The sequence below is a fragment of the Terrapene carolina genome, unplaced genomic scaffold, assembly GCF_002925995.2.
Source record: "Terrapene carolina triunguis isolate 2854851 unplaced genomic scaffold, T_m_triunguis-2.0 Scaffold238, whole genome shotgun sequence".
NCBI classification, from domain to species: Eukaryota; Metazoa; Chordata; order Testudines; family Emydidae; genus Terrapene; species Terrapene triunguis.
This window is the reverse complement of record NW_020664589.1, coordinates 13,195,285-13,213,152: the sequence shown is the minus strand read 5'-3', so window position 1 is coordinate 13,213,152 and position 17,868 is coordinate 13,195,285. Positions and strand designations below refer to the sequence as shown.

At 38.3% G+C, this 17,868-nt stretch overlaps 1 protein-coding gene across 2 annotated transcripts in view; it reads right to left on the bottom strand.

Annotated features, from left to right (window-relative positions):
* QSOX2 (quiescin sulfhydryl oxidase 2) overlaps positions 1 to 17,868 on the bottom strand; it is a 39,121-nt gene that overhangs the window by 9,386 nt on the left and 11,867 nt on the right. Inside the window, exons 3-10 of one of the 2 annotated variants that reach the window (XM_026657336.2) lie at positions 16,699 to 16,747; positions 15,338 to 15,443; positions 15,054 to 15,144; positions 10,263 to 10,408; positions 9,070 to 9,213; positions 5,809 to 5,938; positions 2,568 to 2,690; positions 631 to 781 (exon numbers count right to left, since the gene is read on the bottom strand). In XM_026657336.2, coding sequence (XP_026513121.1) covers positions 631 to 781; positions 2,568 to 2,690; positions 5,809 to 5,938; positions 9,070 to 9,213; positions 10,263 to 10,408; positions 15,054 to 15,144; positions 15,338 to 15,443; positions 16,699 to 16,747 — 940 coding nt within the window. Of the gene's footprint in view, positions 1 to 630; positions 782 to 2,567; positions 2,691 to 5,808; positions 5,939 to 9,069; positions 9,214 to 10,262; positions 10,409 to 15,053; positions 15,145 to 15,337; positions 15,447 to 16,698; positions 16,748 to 17,868 lie in introns of both variants that reach the window. The other variant, XM_026657335.2, reaches the window with a different exon arrangement.

The window sequence follows — 17,868 nt, the reverse complement described above, 5'->3', positions numbered from 1 at the left end:
GCTTTTGTTTGTGCTCTTTGTTTTGGGGGTTGTTCGCTCTTGGGACTAAGAGGGACCAGACATCAATCCAGGCTCTCCAAATCTTTCTGAACAAGTCTCTCATATTTCAAACTTGTAAGTAACAGCCAGGCAAGGCGTGTTAGTTTTTATCTTTGTTTTCTCAACTTGTAAATGTACCTTTTTGCTAGAGTGTTTGCTGTAACTTTGAACCTGAGGCTAGAGGGGATTCCTCTGGGCTCTTTAAGTTTGATTACCCTGTAAAGTTATTTTCCATCCTGATTTTACAGAGATGATTTTTACCTTTTTCTTTAATTAAAAGCCTTCTTTTTAAGAACCTGATTGATTTCTCCTTGTTTTAAGATCCAAGGGGTTTGGATCTGTATTCACCAGGGAATTGGTGAAGAGTCTCTCAAGGCTACCCAGGGAAGGGAATTAGCACTTTGGGAGTGGTGGCAGCGGACCAGATCTAAGCTGGTAGTTAAGCTTAGAAGTTTTCATGCAGGCCCCCACATTTGTACCCTAAAGTTCAGAGTGGGGAAGCAGCCCTGACAGTTATGCTAATTTATGCACAGCTAGATTGCCACATCAAGATCTCGCCTCCTTTAGTTCTCCTGCATAACTGCTGCTTACCTGTGTTGATTAGCGCTTTTGGTCGAACTGCAGCTTGAACAGTTAAGGTGTGGAACAGCTTCCAGAGGGAACAGGTATAACCTCTCAGCTCTGGTCTGCTCCCCTGACAGCCGACCCACTGAATGTGGTTAGTGAGAAATATTCCAGAAATCTGAAAAGAAAAAAAATTCTTTAAAATGTGTCCAGTCTGGGACCAGATTACTTGAAAATGACACTTCCCTATTGAACTTATCACGTCTGTTAATTGCTCCTGAACGTATAAGATAGGTCTGGTATGTGTGCACCTCTTCTTGTTGTGTTTACCTGGTAATTTCAATAAGTCAGTTAAAAGAAACAGACCTTTACGCATGTGTCACTAGCAGAAAAGGGCCTAAGACAAGCAAGCCTATACAGCCAAACATGTACAATGCTGATATTACAGGTTGATGTTTGGACATTCTTTTAGTTGAGTATCATCTTCTGGTTAAATAGAAGGTATGTCTACATTGACAGCGGTGTGTGGAGTACAGACACTGCATGACAAGCTAGCACAGGTATCAACAGCAGTGTTGATGATGAACACAGCTTAGGTGAGTAGAATAAATGTCTTTAATGCCTGAAACCCCAGGTTCCATGCCTTACATCGCTCTCTCCATTCCCCCCCATGTCTACGCTGCAATTTTTAGTAGTGTAGTTTCCTGCTGCTGGAGCATTTCCCCACCACAGTGAAATGCTCCAGCCGGAGGGTGGGGGGGAGCAGGGAAAGGCTTTGGCTGCTCCCCGTGGCGTGCAGCTACACACTGCAGTGACAAGTGTGGACACAGCCTGCCTTTCACTGTGGTGCATAGCTACACACGCAGCGCCTGTACTCTGCACACCACTGTCTAAACTGACATAGCCAGTTCATGTATTTTCCCAGATAGCACCTTCCAAAAAAAAGGCAGTTTAATGAAATGCTCAGTTCAGATCAGAATGGCCCAAACCTGCAAGATGAAGTTCTCAATTCCCACTGAAATGAAAGGGAACTGAGGGTACCCAGTGCTCCACAGACACTCAGCACATTCCAGGATCCAGTAGATCCTAATTTAAAATAAAGATGATCCATTTGTGACAGTGTATTAAGTTGAAACTATTAAATTCATGTTTAAAGGAACTCAGAATTTAAGTAGTCTGGGCTATTCTAATGTATTGTTATTAAATATCTTTTTGTGTAAGCATTAAAGCAGGACATAATACTTTTCTCTTAAACACTATAAATTAGTGTGATGGAAAATATTAGGCATCTTAATTTGTAAGATTCTTTATAAAAACACTAGACAAAGAATTTTTTTTTTTATTCTCCTCAACACCTGTTCTAGGTCAGTATATTAATAAGTTTCTGAAAAGTCTTCAGGGTTAATGTAAAATCACATTGGCTAACTTTGCCAGCTTTTAAACTCTGGCCTTCAGGACAATCACAGTGCTGGCAATAACTGGTCCAATTCAAAGTCCTAAAAATCCCATTCATCAGAGGAGAAGGAAATAAAGAGGGGGGTGTGTCTCAACATACAATAAATGCGTGGAATTGATTTGTGCTGAACAGTCTCATCCTGCCCTTCTCTGCCAGAAAGGCAATGTTCATATTTTGTGTGTGCATGTGTCTCTTTTAAAGGATATTGAGCAAACATTTTCATCAGAGACACTGAGTTATCTGAGCATGCAAAGGAAAGATCTGTATCATCAGTGACTGCACGTTCATACATAGGGACTGTGCTATGCCGCACTGTACTTCATGTCTCTCATTTAAGTTCCTTCATGGGGATTTTTTTCTGGTTAATGAATTCACTTTATTTCCATTTTAACCTTCTTATAACTGCATTATGCTCGAGGGAGGCATCAGTAAGTGGTGTCTTGGATTTATACAGAACCTTATCCTTTACTAATTCTGTATTTTATGCTGGAAACTAGTAACAGCTTACCCGCATTTTGTTGTTGACCAGATCTAGGATAGCATCATAAGGGATTTTGTCTAATGGAAGGCTCACCAGCCACTCTTGCAAGGTCTCTAACAACTTCACCACGGGCTGACGGCCAGGAAATAACTAATGGAAATAAGAAAGTACCCATAGATTTTAAAGCACTCATTACGGTGAGACCAATTCATATTTTAAAATGTTTTTACTTCTTAAAAGCTTTAATTAAACTTGCCATACTAGATTTTTTGTTACATACAATTGGAATTAATCACTTATTATATTTTTCAGTAAATACCCACTTTGCATTAATTTAACATCTGTACACATACTTTGCTCACCACTGAAATGCAGCTGGTATTTTACAGCACACACAAACATAATACAGCAGTTTAGGACAGAACATGAAGAAAATTGTATCCAAACTGCAGGGAGAATTTAGCTTAGCGGAATACACCTTGAGATGGAATTATGGCAGGCACTTCCCGAGGACTTTTAATGTTCAGGACCTCGTTTTCACACCTCTCCTGAATGATACCAGCCCCTAATACAAATAAAATAATACTAATAATGGTTCAATACTGACGCAAGTGGAAGAGTGTCACAATGCTTCCTACAAAACCATGGAGATTTCCCATCAAACTTTTGACTCAATCTGACCCTACTTTATTGGAGATGTAATGTCACTTCTAAAATTGGAAATATATTGTAATTTGTAAGTCTACTTTCATGTTATTACAGTTTGGGGAGTTTTAATTTCCAAAAGCTTTTCAGTTCTCTCTTGAGAGCTGACCTTTATTAAAAAAAAAAAAATCAGCTCTGGACAATGATGCATAAACTTGTAAACTGCTCTGACTATACTGCATATAGCATCAAAGACCCCAAACACAAGTAAAGACACAACACTTTGGATGCAAATTTCCCGTCAGTGACACAGACGGAGGACAAGACAAACTCCACCATACTGCTGTCTTTGATGAGTTGTAAAGAGAGTTGCTTCCAGTGGCGCTTTTCAGTATTATTTATGAGGAATACAGGTCCCAATCCAACTGGTCCAGATCAATTTCAATTTGGGTACCAGGTCTCTAAGGTGCCACAATTTGGGTACGTAGACTTTGCATACTTAAATGCCTCAGGCTGTTTCAACTGCATATGGGAGTCTATACACAACAGCTTAGGACAGGAAGCAGAAATGCTCTATGTTGAACAGTTCCAAAGGTAGCAGCATTTCCACAGTAGGGGAAGTTGTCCCTATATCTGCTTTATCAGATATGTAGAGAACGTTATGATGGGAGATGCTATAGCAATGAAAATTCATTCTGCAGTAACTGTTCAATGGTTTATAAGATACGTCCTGGCAGATAACTGGTTCCTTCCAACTACTTGATTCATGGTCCACTGTGTGCTCCCCTCTTCTGGCTCTTCCCCCAGCCCAGAGCTTTCTTAATTGGTTTAATGAAAAACTCTTGAGCAGCAACTGTTTTCTTTGCTATCTGCATAACACTGAGCACAAAGAGCCATAACCCTTGATTTGGGGTTCCTATAAACTACCGTAATATGAGTAAACTGTACACAACTGAAATACTGATACTGTATATGACAGATATATCTATGCACTTAAAGTTATAACACCTTCCCAAAGTAATGCTGACCAGTGCAAACGTCAGGGGAAACAAAGAAGCAGATGGCATGTGAACCCCATTTTAGCTGCACTCATAATAGGGGATCTGAGATAGGTATCAGTCTTATGGAGGATTCGAAAGAAAGGGCTATTGCAAGTTGCACAAATAGCCAAGAAACTAATCCTACAACAATGAAAATCCCTGAGCAGGAGATGGGAGCACAGACTTTAGTGACTTAGCAGCACTGTAAATGCTCTTCTTCAGAAATGAGGCTAGTGTACAAAGTCCTAAAAATCTAAGTTCGCACAGATGTTTTTATTAATTGATCACAAAATATTTAGTTTAAAAAGGAGTTAAGTTCTTAAAAACAAAACCTCAAATGCATCTCATATAAACTATGCATCAATGCAGTATGCTATATTTTCTGAAGTCCTTTGGTATAAAGAACCATACAGGAAAGAAATCAGAATTGTGAATAAAATGTGAAATATCAGAAGAGAAATGTTTTTTTAAAAGTGTTAAAAAATACAAAAGAAAAAACCCTTCTGCTGCCTAGAAGAGAGCATTCCCCATTTATTCACTAATAGCCAGGAAAATAAATTACATTAGCTGGCCAGGCTCCATCAGGAGGAACAGAGGCTGTTTTAGGGATAATATGATGGACAGATTAGCACTACACTTTCTTAAAGGAAATGAGGCCAGCTAGAGATTTCTGACCTCTGACTGTCATAGGGGGTAAGAACCTGTCTGACTGATTTTCACATAATGCCAGATACTTGGAAATGTTATATAACTCTTATTGTTCCTCTAAACAGCCATTGATTTGTCTTGTTTACAAACAAATACAATCTGTTAATTACTTGGTAATGAAATACGGAGAGACACTGCAGCTCATGTTTAACTGGGAGTCACTTTTAACGGTTAAAATATTAGAATTTTTCCAAGTCACATTTTCTTCATGTCAGACTCACTTTAAAAATGTCTAAACTTTAGGACAAATAAGTCCAAAACAAAGCACCAGCTAAACTCCCATCATCATCACAGTATCTGAGCACCTCAAACATTCAAGGGTTTATCCTCACAGCACCCATGAGGTGACCCTGTTTAGAGTCTTTGAAATATGGGGCTCATCAGCGATGTTCAAAAAAACTTGATTAAAGTCAGCTGTATCGTTAGAAGTCCAACCTAATTTTCTAAACACTGTATGTGGTCACATAGGCACAACAATTTTAAAGTTACTTTAAGAAATTCCAAGAATCCAGAGTGAGGGTGTGTGTGTGTGTGGAGGAAAATAATCTATGCTCAGTTACAATCATTACCTATCCAGAAAAATCTGAGCAACCATCCCAATTTTCACAGGTCTGTCCTGCAAGCCTGGGACAACCAGAATCCTTATTTTATTCTGAGCCATGCAATGCAACAAAGAGCATTTTAATCCTTCAGGTTTATCCACAGAAGCATAACAGAATTTCTATATCGAAGATACCGTAGAAACCAAAACATGTACATTTTTAAGGGCACTCTGAAAGACATTTTCAGAAGCATAAAATATTCTGTCAAATAGCAAATTTTACATTATATTTGTAAGAGTCAAGTGAATGTAATCAAAGATTAGAAGTGTATACCTTGGCAATAACTGTAACAAAATCCTTGAAGGTCTTTAGCTCAGCTCCCTCAAGCGTCTTGTGAGTGGCAAGCTCTACCCTGAGCAGGTAATGCAATCCTGATTCAAGGTCAGCCATGTACAGCTTAGCTCTAAAACACATACATAATGTTAAAAATCGAGGCAGCTTTCTTTCACCCATTTGCTCACCAGTCATTAAAGGTAAAACGGATATATAGTGGGCACTATTCAAACCTCATAATCTGCAATTCCACAGTGATTGCAGTATCTCCTATTCCAAGTGCAGGAATATACAGTGCAGTGCCTAGTACGGTGAATGTCAAGTTTAATGGCTTCCACAGTACTCTGATTTTAGAACAGCAATTTTATGCCACTAGTTCAGAGACTAGACAAATGAAGCACAATTGCATAAAAAGTTATCTTGTGTTTGAGTAAGAACTTTCTGCCTCCCAGCCCAATTTCTCCCTCTAGAGAAATCATAACCCTGACATTGTCAGCAAGCAAATTGCTGGTGTCACAACTTGCGACTTCTCTACATGGTTAAATATAAGTAGAGAACAACAGGCTGTGAGGGGAAAAGCCTTTTAGCAGAAGTATCTTTGATGAGGAACAATGCCAAGGAAACTGACAATAACAAAAGTGAAAATAAACCCATATTAAGGAAGATGGAATTTAGACATTCTCCCCAAATGCAGCAGTCCCACTAGAGACACCTTGTGCACCACAGTGTATTTAAGAGTCAGTCAATTACAGAAGGTCTTGTGACAGTCAGTCACGCACTGATGGATATGGATAAAGCACACATTTGAGGTGAATGAGACATCAACACCTCCCTTCCTCAGAGCAGCAACTATCATGGAAAATATTTCTATATTTTCACCACCACCAATAGACAAGCAACTGAACAAGATATAAACACCAAAGAGTTTGTATCCTTCAGTGCTTTTAGATTACAAGCCCAAGTTAGTACCAAATACAGCAACACGGCACAACAAACAGAACTGGATACAGACCCGACAGCCTAATGTTTCAAAAAATTCCTGAGGACCCTTATATCTTATAACCCACATGATTAAACAGTCGATTTAAGAGAGCCGATCAATCAGAAAGCCAGCTTATTCTGACAACAATGGTTGCATAATGATAACAGTACACTTAAAAACACATGAAAAGCTGCAATGGAGAACTGGGAAACTTCGGGGGGGGGGGGTTATGAAAAAAGTTTGAGACTCAGTTTCCCCTCTCTCCCCTTGTATTGTTCTGCCATGTGGGTAGGGGTTAATTTATTTTTTTGAGACAAGGGAGTGACTGTGTGGAAGTCACCTAAGCATGAATGAATTATCAGGAACTAAAATTACTGGGGAATAATTAATGTAAATCCCTAGGCAGGTAAACAAGTCTGGAAAGGCACCACATGAGGAAAATGGACTATCCTGTTTTGAACCGGTTGAAAGAGGTTACCAAACAAAGAACTGCCAAGCCTGCTACAGGAGGGAGGTCACTCTCACTGAACTCAAGAACTGACCTAAGGCTGTGACAGGAAGGACACACCCTGCAGAAAGAGTTTGAAATCTACCAGCGTCTCCATGTTGAAGATGGGTGATACCTGGTACGGGAGGCAGGCATATAAGCTGTTTGTTGTTTTCAAGATATGTTTTCTCTATAATGCTTTTGGTTCCAAATAAATATTTTGATTTATGAAGGCTGGCTGGGTACTGATTAACACTGTCATAGCCCCTGAGAGAGAACAAGATGTGAACTAAACTCAGACCTGCTAAAATGATCACAGTGAATTGCAAGAGGAATTTTAGCCTAAATCCCCTGTCTGGAAGGGAAGGAATGTTGGCTCCCACCCCAAGAAAGGTAATGGCTAGAGGCCTGAGTGGCATCCCCTCATGGAGGCCATGAAGAGGTTAGAGATACAGGTATCTCAAGAACTGTGACAGCTACATTCTGAATGATACAGACTACAGACGTATTCTGAGTGGCCGAGTGTCACCTCTTTAGTAAACAATGTATTCACTTAATAACAGTTATAAAAAGTTTATTAGTTAGTATGTCTGCTGACTTCTTAAATATAGTTGCCAGTATTAAATCATCAGGCACACAATCAATCTAGCTGGGAGATACTTATATAGTGATCTTTTATAAAACATTGTATTGTACAAGCACCAAGATTGATAAAATCATTCACGTTAATAAGATACTCATTAGCTACAAAAATCAGTTATCAAAACACAATATTCTATATAAACTGTTAAAAGAAAACAACATAGCCATCTGTCAAAAAAACCAAACAGGGCTGACACTTTAATAGTAACCATAACAAAAAATGAAAATAAGTACAAAATGGAAGCACTCAGTCCTACATCTTTTCCAGCTAAAGATGCTGAAGGATTATCTCACTGCAAAGCTCTTGTATCCTTCTCTCAAATAGTCAGAGGGTGAACATAAACCTAAGTGGATTTGGTCTGATAAACATCTTTTCTGGTGACTTTAGGGTTTTCGAATATATATACATTTACCTAACACTTTCTAGTGGTGTCCTGACTCACCATTATACAAACAAATACTGGGTTTGCTGTTTTCTGTAGGTTTGCCAAAAGCTTGTTAAAATTTTTAGTACTGACTATTTTTATCTGGGATATTGATTTACAAGCTAAAGTTTTCCAATAAAAAATAAACTAGTGAACCCTACATTTCAGATACTGGTTTGATCATCAATCCTGCTCACACTGACACCAATGGGAGCAGAACTGAGCCCTGGATTTTTTAAGTAAAGCATGTGTTTAAAATAAAAATAGTCTCTAATAGAACTTTTCTTCCAGAGAAATGCAGACATTTGCTCCAAATGCAGATTGAAAATATTGCTTGAAGCTTCTTTAAAATCTCTAAGTAGAGTATTTATTACATCTCTGCTGCTAGGGCTGAATTAATTTACCAGTGTATCGAGTATATTGTGAAAGGGATCCTGCTGAACAAACAAATGAAAGCAATGCTGTACAACGTGATCTGCAAGACATTTCAGTGCTAGGATCCCTTTAATATTCACACACAATCCCTTTGTTCTGCTCAGCAGGTCACCATGTGGTGGTTCAGCTATTCAATTCCGGGTGTTTCCTTTGAGTAGTTATGGAATCAAATAAAGCTTTCAGCTACAGTAAGATGTTAAAATCAATTACTGTATAGCTTCCCACTTGGCAATAATAACTGTGGATTTTAACTACCAACCATTAAACTCAAGCTCAATAGCATCACTTACTTATCAAATTCCTTCCATGCCTTGATTTCTGTGCCCTCCTGTTTATTTTGCTTTTTTGGTAGTGGAAGTTGTGAAACAAGTTTTCTTCTCACACCGGGCAGTGACTTTAAATAGGAAGAAAAGAAAGACCGAAGAGGCTTCAAACTGCGTATGAAAGGACAGTGTAAGGGTTAAAAATCACCTCAAGCTAAATGATTGACAGGAACAGTTTAATATATGTGTGAAATACGAGATTTGGTTTTCTTTACTCTTTCTTTTAAAAGTCTGGTAAAAGACAGCATGTTTGCAAATTTTAGAAGCAGCAGCAAAATAATTAGGACCAGTGGCTTGCAATACCATTCAAACGAACAGCAACATCCCATTTTCATAAAGACTTCAGGTCATATTTGTACACCTTTTGCAGGCAACACTTTCACTGAATCCCACAGGTGATTTGATTGAATTGGATCTGTGGGATTTGGTACTTAATATTTTTATTTCAGATCGGTCCCAAACTATACATATTCTCCTCACAGGCATCACAATAATGAGTCAGTGATAATGACTGGTAGCAGTGGAAGACATGACTAATACAGAGTCTCTTCCCAAAACCTCAGTGATATCCTATTTATCAACATCACTAGACTATCAGCATGTCACTAGCTACTGCTCAACAGTTTATATTTTCGTAAAGCTTTGCACTGACACTATCAGCCTGGAATTTCTATTTCACAGATGGAGCATTCTTCTTTACCGCTCATTTTACAAGCATGTTTGTGAGCAGTCTAAACTCACCACTGCAGTGAAGTTATAACTAATCACTACAGCATTTTGTTTTTTCTCCCTGAGGGAGAAATCTATTTTTTGTTCTCTTAGTCCATTTCAATGTATAGTAAACTCCTACAGAGAGTCAGCTGTACAAGTATAAGATTATTAAACATGAATGGGATATTTTTCATACACAATGGAATAGCTGTCTCAACAATGTCTGAGATTGTCAGTGTCTTCAAATATGAAGAGTCTGAACATTAAACTTCAATCAGTAAAATGCACTGATCACATATTGGGATACATTGCCTTTATTTAAATACACAAATAAAACCTGGTTATCAAATACATTAACTTGTATGCAAGGAAACTAAGGCAACGGTTTTAAAGCTTAACTGAACCCCTCAAAGTACTGCAAGTATCCCTTACAGATATATAGTACTTACATGTTAATTAATCCATGGGACCCATTTGGATAGATCAGATAACATGAAGGGATTGAGGTAATACCAAGTTTCTCTAGAAAAGCCTTATCAGAATTCAGCACTCTCTTTACCATAATGTTTTCATACTGAATCAAGTCTAAGATCACCTGGGTGATGAGAAGACAACACACAAGAGTTACACACTGTTCAAAGAATATCCAATTCTTGTAAAAAAGGACAAGTATATTACAGGGAGTGCACCATACTTTTAAGTAAACTAAGCTGTTGATAGAACCACCTTACTATTCATCAAGTATATGTATATATTAGGACTGCCGATTAATTGCAATTAACTCACATGATTAACTCAAACAAATTAATTGTGATGAAAAAAATTAATTGTGATTAATCGTAGTTAAACAATAGCATACCAATTTAAATTTATTAAATATTTTTGGATGTTTTTCTACATTTTCAAATATATTTATTTCAATAAGAACACAGAATACAAAGTGTACTGTGCTCATATTTTATTATTTTTGATTACAAATATTTGCACTCTAAAAATGAAAAGAAATAGTATTTTTCAACTCACCTCATAAAAGTACTGTAGTGTGATCTCTTTACTGAGAAAGTGCAATTTACAACTGTAGAATTTTTCTGTTACATAACTGCACTCAAAAACAGAACAATGTAAAACTTTAAAGCCTACAAGTCCACTCAGTCCTACTTCTTGTTCAGCCAATCACTCAGACAAACAAGTTTGTTTACATTTACAGGAGATTATGCTGCCCGCTTCTTATTTACAATGTCACTTAGAGTGAGAACAGGCATTTGCATGGCACTTTTATTGCAGGACTGCACGGTATTTACATGCCAGATATGCTAAACATTCATATACCCTTTCATGCTTTGGCCACCATTTTGGAGGACAGGCTTCCATTCTGATGATGCTCGTAAAAGAAATAATGCATTAATTAAATTTGTGACTGAACTCCTTAGTGGCGAATAGTGTCTCCCCTGCTCTGCTTTACCCACATTTTGCCATATATTTTGTGTTATGGCAGTCTCGGATGATGACCCAGCACATGTTCGTTTTAAGAACACTTTCACTGCAGATTTGATAAAACGCAAAGAAGGTACCAACGTGAGATTTCTAAAGATAGCTACAACACTCGATCCCAGGTTTAAGAATCTGAAGTGCCTTCCAAAATCTGAGAGGGACGAGGTGTAGAGAATGCTTTCTGAAGTCTTAAAAGAGCAACACTCCGATGCGGAAACTACAGAACCCAACCACCAAAAAAAAAAGAAAATCAACCTTCTGCTGGTGGCATCTGACTCATGATGAAAATGAACATGCGTCGGTCCCCACTGCTTTGGATCATTATCGAGCAGAACCCATCATCAGCATGGATGCATATCCTCTGGAATGGTGGTTGAAGCATGAGGGGACATAAATCTTTAGCGCATCTGGCACATAAATATCTTGCGACGCCAGCTACAACAGTGCCATACAAACACCTGTTCTCACTTTCAGGTGACACTGTAAACAAGAAGCAGCAGTATCTCCCATAAATGTAAACAAACTTGTTTATCTGAACGATTGGCTGAACATGAAGTAGGACTGAGTGGACTTGCAGGCGCTAAAATTTTACTTGGTTTTATTTTTGAATGCAGTTTTTTGTACATATTTTTTTAAATCTCTCGACAGCCCTATTATTTATCAGTATTCCAATATGGACACTAACAATTTCTGTTGAACAGAAATTTTACTTCATTGGGAGAAACAATTTTTTCTCATCTTCTGAGCTCTATGATTTTTCCTTAACCCATCCTGACTTTTTCCTCCCTCAAGTCTCACATAGCTGAAGACCACATGAGAGAGAGTGATGAAATGTCCTGAAGAAGCCTCCAAACACAGATGATAAAATGATATTTGTCACACACCCACTGGTTTGTGATGACATGTTACATACATACAAGGGTTTAAAGCCAATTTTTCAGACACTGGCTTCCATTTTTCTGAGCTCTAATAATTGTAGGGACAGTTATTTGACTCACAGTTTAGATGTCAAAGTTTATGACTTATGTGGACACAATCAAGGACTTAAACATCTACATCACTTGAACATTAACTCCCAAAATTATGCTTACAAATATGCAGGCCCAGTTAAGATTCTGATGAACATTTGGCTCACAACTCTCTCTCCATTTCAGTCATTCAAGGTCCCATTACTAGAGTCATCTTCCTCTCCTGCCATTCCAAAGACTGTCCTCCTCAAATCTGTCTATTGGCTCACTCTTACCATATCAAATCAAACTCTTTATTCTCATCTACAAGGTCCTCAATAATCTTGTTTTGTTTACTTCTCTGCTTTTATTTTCCACTCTGCCCTTCTCTGTGCTCTTCCCAATCCTCTCTCTTCACTCCCCCCTTGCTGCCCCTACACACTTGGCTTTGTAGCTTCTGCTATGCTCCCACGTTGCCCCTCATGCTTGGGAGGTACTCCCCATAAACATCCACAAAGCCACTCCATTACTCTCCTTTGCCAGAATGCCTACAAAAACTTGACAACAGTTAGGCTGCTGGTACTCAGAGATCACAACCTATCATTCTAGCCAGAACTCTCTCATTGTTTCCTTATACTCCATCAGTCTGTCTGCATCCATCTGTTGTCTCTTATCTTATACTTAGATTGTAGCCTCTTTGGGGCAACGACAGTCTTTTTGTTCTGTTTGTACAGCACCAGGCACAATGGGATCCTGGTCCGTGACTGGGGTTCCTAGGCATTACAATAATACAAATAAGAATATGCTGCTCCCTATGCCTTAAACTCTCCCCTAGATTCATTCACCTCTCTTCTCCAGCTAGCTTCTTCAAACCCATCTCTTCAAATCTCTCCCTGTTTCTTCTCATTAGTGATAAATACCTAAACCTCCCTCTCCTGAACTATTCTGCCATGTGTTGTGTGCGTGTCTTGTCTTATTGAGAGTGTAAGCTTCTAGAGGTGATGTGTGTGTCTATTTCACTTAAACACTGTATGTAAACTTAGAACACTATACAATGTTAGTAGAATTTCCATTCTTGACAGCAGATACCATCAGAGTATCTTCCATTTTTCAGAAGGCAGAGAGCAGAAGGCAATAAGACTACAGAATGGACAAAATAAAATGCTGAGAAGCTTTGTTACTGATACCTCCTTGTACCTCAGTAATGTCGATTTTCCACAATTAGCCACAGTGAACCAGCACCTGGGAACCAGTCTGCTTCTGAGCATGGTTCTCAAAGCAGGCAGCACCCCACACTCCAGTTGTGCCGTTGGCCAGCTCCTAATCTAATGTAATTAGAAGTGTCAAACACACACTGCATGTTTCTATACAGATTATGCCTAGTAATCATGCAATTTGTTTTTGTTACTTGTCCTAGATTTTGGCAGTAGTAGAAAACTAACAGAAGTTGTGTAGGCTAACTGCAGCTCTTTAGATTGTGAAATGGGGCCAAACCAAATTTCATAAATTAATTCTCCACCTCCTCATACTTCAGTTCAAGATGCTGAAAATATTTACTATCCAGTCTACACTACAATGATGGCACAACATTTTGTAAGTGTCTTAAGTTTCATATTTAATTAGGCAACGTGGCACATAAAGCTACCCCATTCATGTATAGCAAGATTTATATGCAGGGGTAGACTGTCATCTCCTCAAGGCAAGGACTATGTTGTATAGCGCACTGCTAGTACTGGCATTATCTACATCTCTCCCACCAAGCAGCTTGTTTCAGTCTGGCATTTTGAATCCCATAGTGCTTTCAATATTGCTCAAAAAAAAAAAAAAAAAATGCTTGTCCCCTGTGCAGCACTCCAATATCCATGTTGAGTTAATTCGTTGTTGGCCCTTTCCTGCTGCAAAAGACCCTGCTGTGTTCTTTACTTGGCACATCCAAAGGAAGGCTAAGTACCCCAGAGGGGTTCTTACCTCACTTACGTGCTACAATGACATATTTAACTGCTTCACTGATTGATATCAATCACACACAGAAATCTGTTATAAGATTTAAATGGGCAATTAGGCCCTGACTCCAAGAAACATATTAGCAGCTTGGGCCAATTTGAGACATTAAATAAGAGATGTATGAAAAACAGCATATTACCACATTATAACAGCATACAGGATATGCAATACCCTAAATGTAAGATCATACAATTCCTAAAGTCTCTACTACACCTCAGCACAAACTGAGCTAAGACCAACATCATCCAAGAGTTCTAATACAATATTCTGCATTGTCTTGGTTTTGGTGGCTTTTTTATTTTAAATTAGTGTGGTGTATGGACCACACAGTATATCATACAGATTACAGTAAAATAACGATGTTGCAAAAGCTGACCAAAAGGAACAAACTTTATGAATGGTTCTCTAATAGTGATAAAGCAGTCATTCATGATCTGAAATATTTTTCCTGTGATGATGTGAGGTTTGACAGTCAGAAGTATTTTGCTAATATTGAGGAGGATAAACTAAACTTCCACTAAGGCATGAAAGGAATCCAAATAGAAAGAAAACTGAAATTGAATTTCTTTAAAAAACACAATCCTCTCTGTGACTGAAGTAAAAGCCAATGTCTTATGGCATCACATGGCTTAGTCATATTCTAAATGCATATGATCTGGCTTTAACTACTTACATGCCAATCCTGCAAGCAGGCGCACCTTTATTCACATGAATAGTTCCACTGACTGAATAAAATATAACCTCATTTGTATTATTCATGATTTAAATATTGGATTAAATTCAGAAGTCACACATTACCTCTCGCCCAACATAGGAGTTACTACTTTCAACCACAATGGCAGTATAATGATGACTATTCTTGTCAAAAAGAGAAGAAATCTCACTGGACCTTTTAAGAAAAGAAAAGCTATTTAGCACATGAAGAATTCAATGTTCTCATTGCCCACAACATGAACTTACTCTAAGTATTTGTTAAACAGAAATACAAAAACATTCTTTATCCTTGGAAACAGTCCTGACATTTTATTTGAGTAGCTTACTAAGTGTACAATATTTTCTGTTTTTTCAAACAAGATTCTTACGGAATTGGATCCAAGGGAGGGCAAGCAGGTGGTCTTGATTCTTGGGAATGGTTCTGTAGAAAATCAATCATCATCTGACGAACGGTTTGGAGCTCACGATCTGACCCTGCTAAAAACAGATAAATAAAGAACTATTCAGAAGACAGAAAAGTATCACTAAGTTCAGGTTGTCTCATTCTCTGTTTGAGGTTTTTTTAGTTAAAAAGCTAGGTGACAACGTTTGTTTTAGGAGGGGGTAGAAGTACTTTCATTTGTAAGATTAAGTTTGCAGACTTTTTGTAGAAGTCGTTTTCCCAAAAAGCTTAAAAGAAACAGACATTTCTTACTCAAAATAGCTCACCTGCGTCTCATCAGTTTCATCTTCAATACACTATCATCTTGCATCATCCTGGTCTACACTCACACACAAAGAACGCTTGTAGTGGCAGGAGTTCAAGCAGCTTTTTTGCAATGGAGATGTTCAATGACCAAATGAACGCTTTTTGTTTGCACACTGGCTAACAGCAAGCATTGAAAATTTGAGCCACTGGTGTAACGCTCTTAACAAATGGCCCAGGTAAGGTAACAGCCAGCCACAAAGGGCAATAAATAATAAAGGGTTTTTTAGTTTAACCTAAGGTTTGAAATTGGGTGGTGGGGGGGGGGGAAAAATCAAGCCTAAAAACGGATTCCTTAACTTTTTTGCCAACAGAAGCAACCTACTCGCAAACCCTAAAAATAGCAGGTACAATTGCAATAATATTCTACCGGAAGGGTCAATGGTGCAGGTGGTCTGTTTTCTGACTTCTGGCCTTTTATATGTTAGTCCAATTGAAAAGATGGTCTGTAGCCAGACCACTTCATGGTGTGACCATATCAGAGCCATAAAGTCCAACGTTGTTTAACATTTAAATGAAGGACTTCTAATAAATTCAGGTGTTGGAGAAAGTAGTGCTGGTAAATCAGAAGGTGGCAATCTTCCATTGAAGTCAGAGCCAAGCAAGTGCTTCAACAGGGACACCATGCTGCTGAGAGGTGTGTGTTTTTTTAATGAGATTTAAAATGAAGGATCTGCCCACTTGCAGCAATTAAATACCACAACGTATTTTAAAAGCACAGGTGTGTTAACTCTACCGTCCCGGACAAATGTAAACTCTAGCAATTACATTCTGCCATCTAAAATTTCCCCTGCAGTTTCATTTTCAAAGGATATTTTTAACCTATTCTAAACAGTTGCTGACTGTACTGTTAAACAGCCTGTGTATTCCACCTAGGGATGTCTGAATTTTATTGATGGGTAAAGAAATCTTGTTTATTATATAATGTACTCTGGGATAGTAGGATAAATGCTTTTGAGATAGGTTAGAGTGGGGTTTTCTTACCTTTGTAATTTTCCCCAGTTGTGAACTGCTTTGTAAATGCTTTGAAGTACTGTGGGGTGAAAAAAAATATTCCTTTGAAGACAACTCATGGCTCAAGGGGAAAAAGTACTTCAGGAAAGCTCAGTCCAGAAGCAGAACCCAATTTTCATGAGTTCTTGCTTTTTACAGTTTTAATTCATCACACATTGTTACTTAGCGTACAGACAAGCAGAATATACAACTGAAATTTTGCTCTTCCCTGGTAAATTCCAAGGGCTGATCCTCAGCTGGTGTGGTTATAATGGTTGCTGATTTACACCAACTGTGGATCTTGCCCACTGATCCTTAAACAATCAAACTCTTATAAGTCAAAAATTTATATAATTTAACAAACTAGTAACATAAAATTCCATATGGATTTTCTCAGAAAAAAAACAATTTTCAGAGGCATTTTGAAAAAATTCAACTCAAGTCTCCAACTTCATAGACAAGGTTAGGATTGAGAGGTTGACTCATACTGATGATTTACTTAGCAATACTATTAACTGATGGATATACTTGATAGATTGGACAACTGGTCTGAAATCAACACAATGCAAGTCAATAAAGACAACTGCAAAGTTACGCAGGAAAAATTAAATGCACAAATATAAAATGGGGAATCACTGGCGAGGCCGTAGTACTTCTGAGAAGGAGCTGTGGGTTACAGCGGATCACAAACTGAATAGGAGCCAACACTACAGTGCAGTTGCTAATATCCTGGGGTGTATTATTAGGAGTGTCATATGTAAGACACAGGATGTGATTGTCCTGATCTATTCGGCACGTGTGTTGCCTCAGCTGTGTCTGGTTTTGGGCCCCACATTTCAAGGAAACAGGCCAGAGCAACAAATATGATACAGAGGTTTAGAAAACCTGACCTATGAGAAAGCGTTAAAAAAATGGGAATATTCTGAAAAGAAGACTAAGGGAGGACATGGTAAATCTTCAAATATGCTAAGGGCTGTTATAAATAGCATAGTGATCAATTGTTCTTCATGTCCCCTGAAGGTAAGACAAGAAGTAATCAATCTGCAGCAAGGGGTTTAGGTTAGGTATTAGGATAAAGATAAGTAAGTACTGGAATAGGTTACCAATGGAGATTGTAGAATCCCCATTTGTTGGACAAACACCTGTCAGGAATGGTCTAGG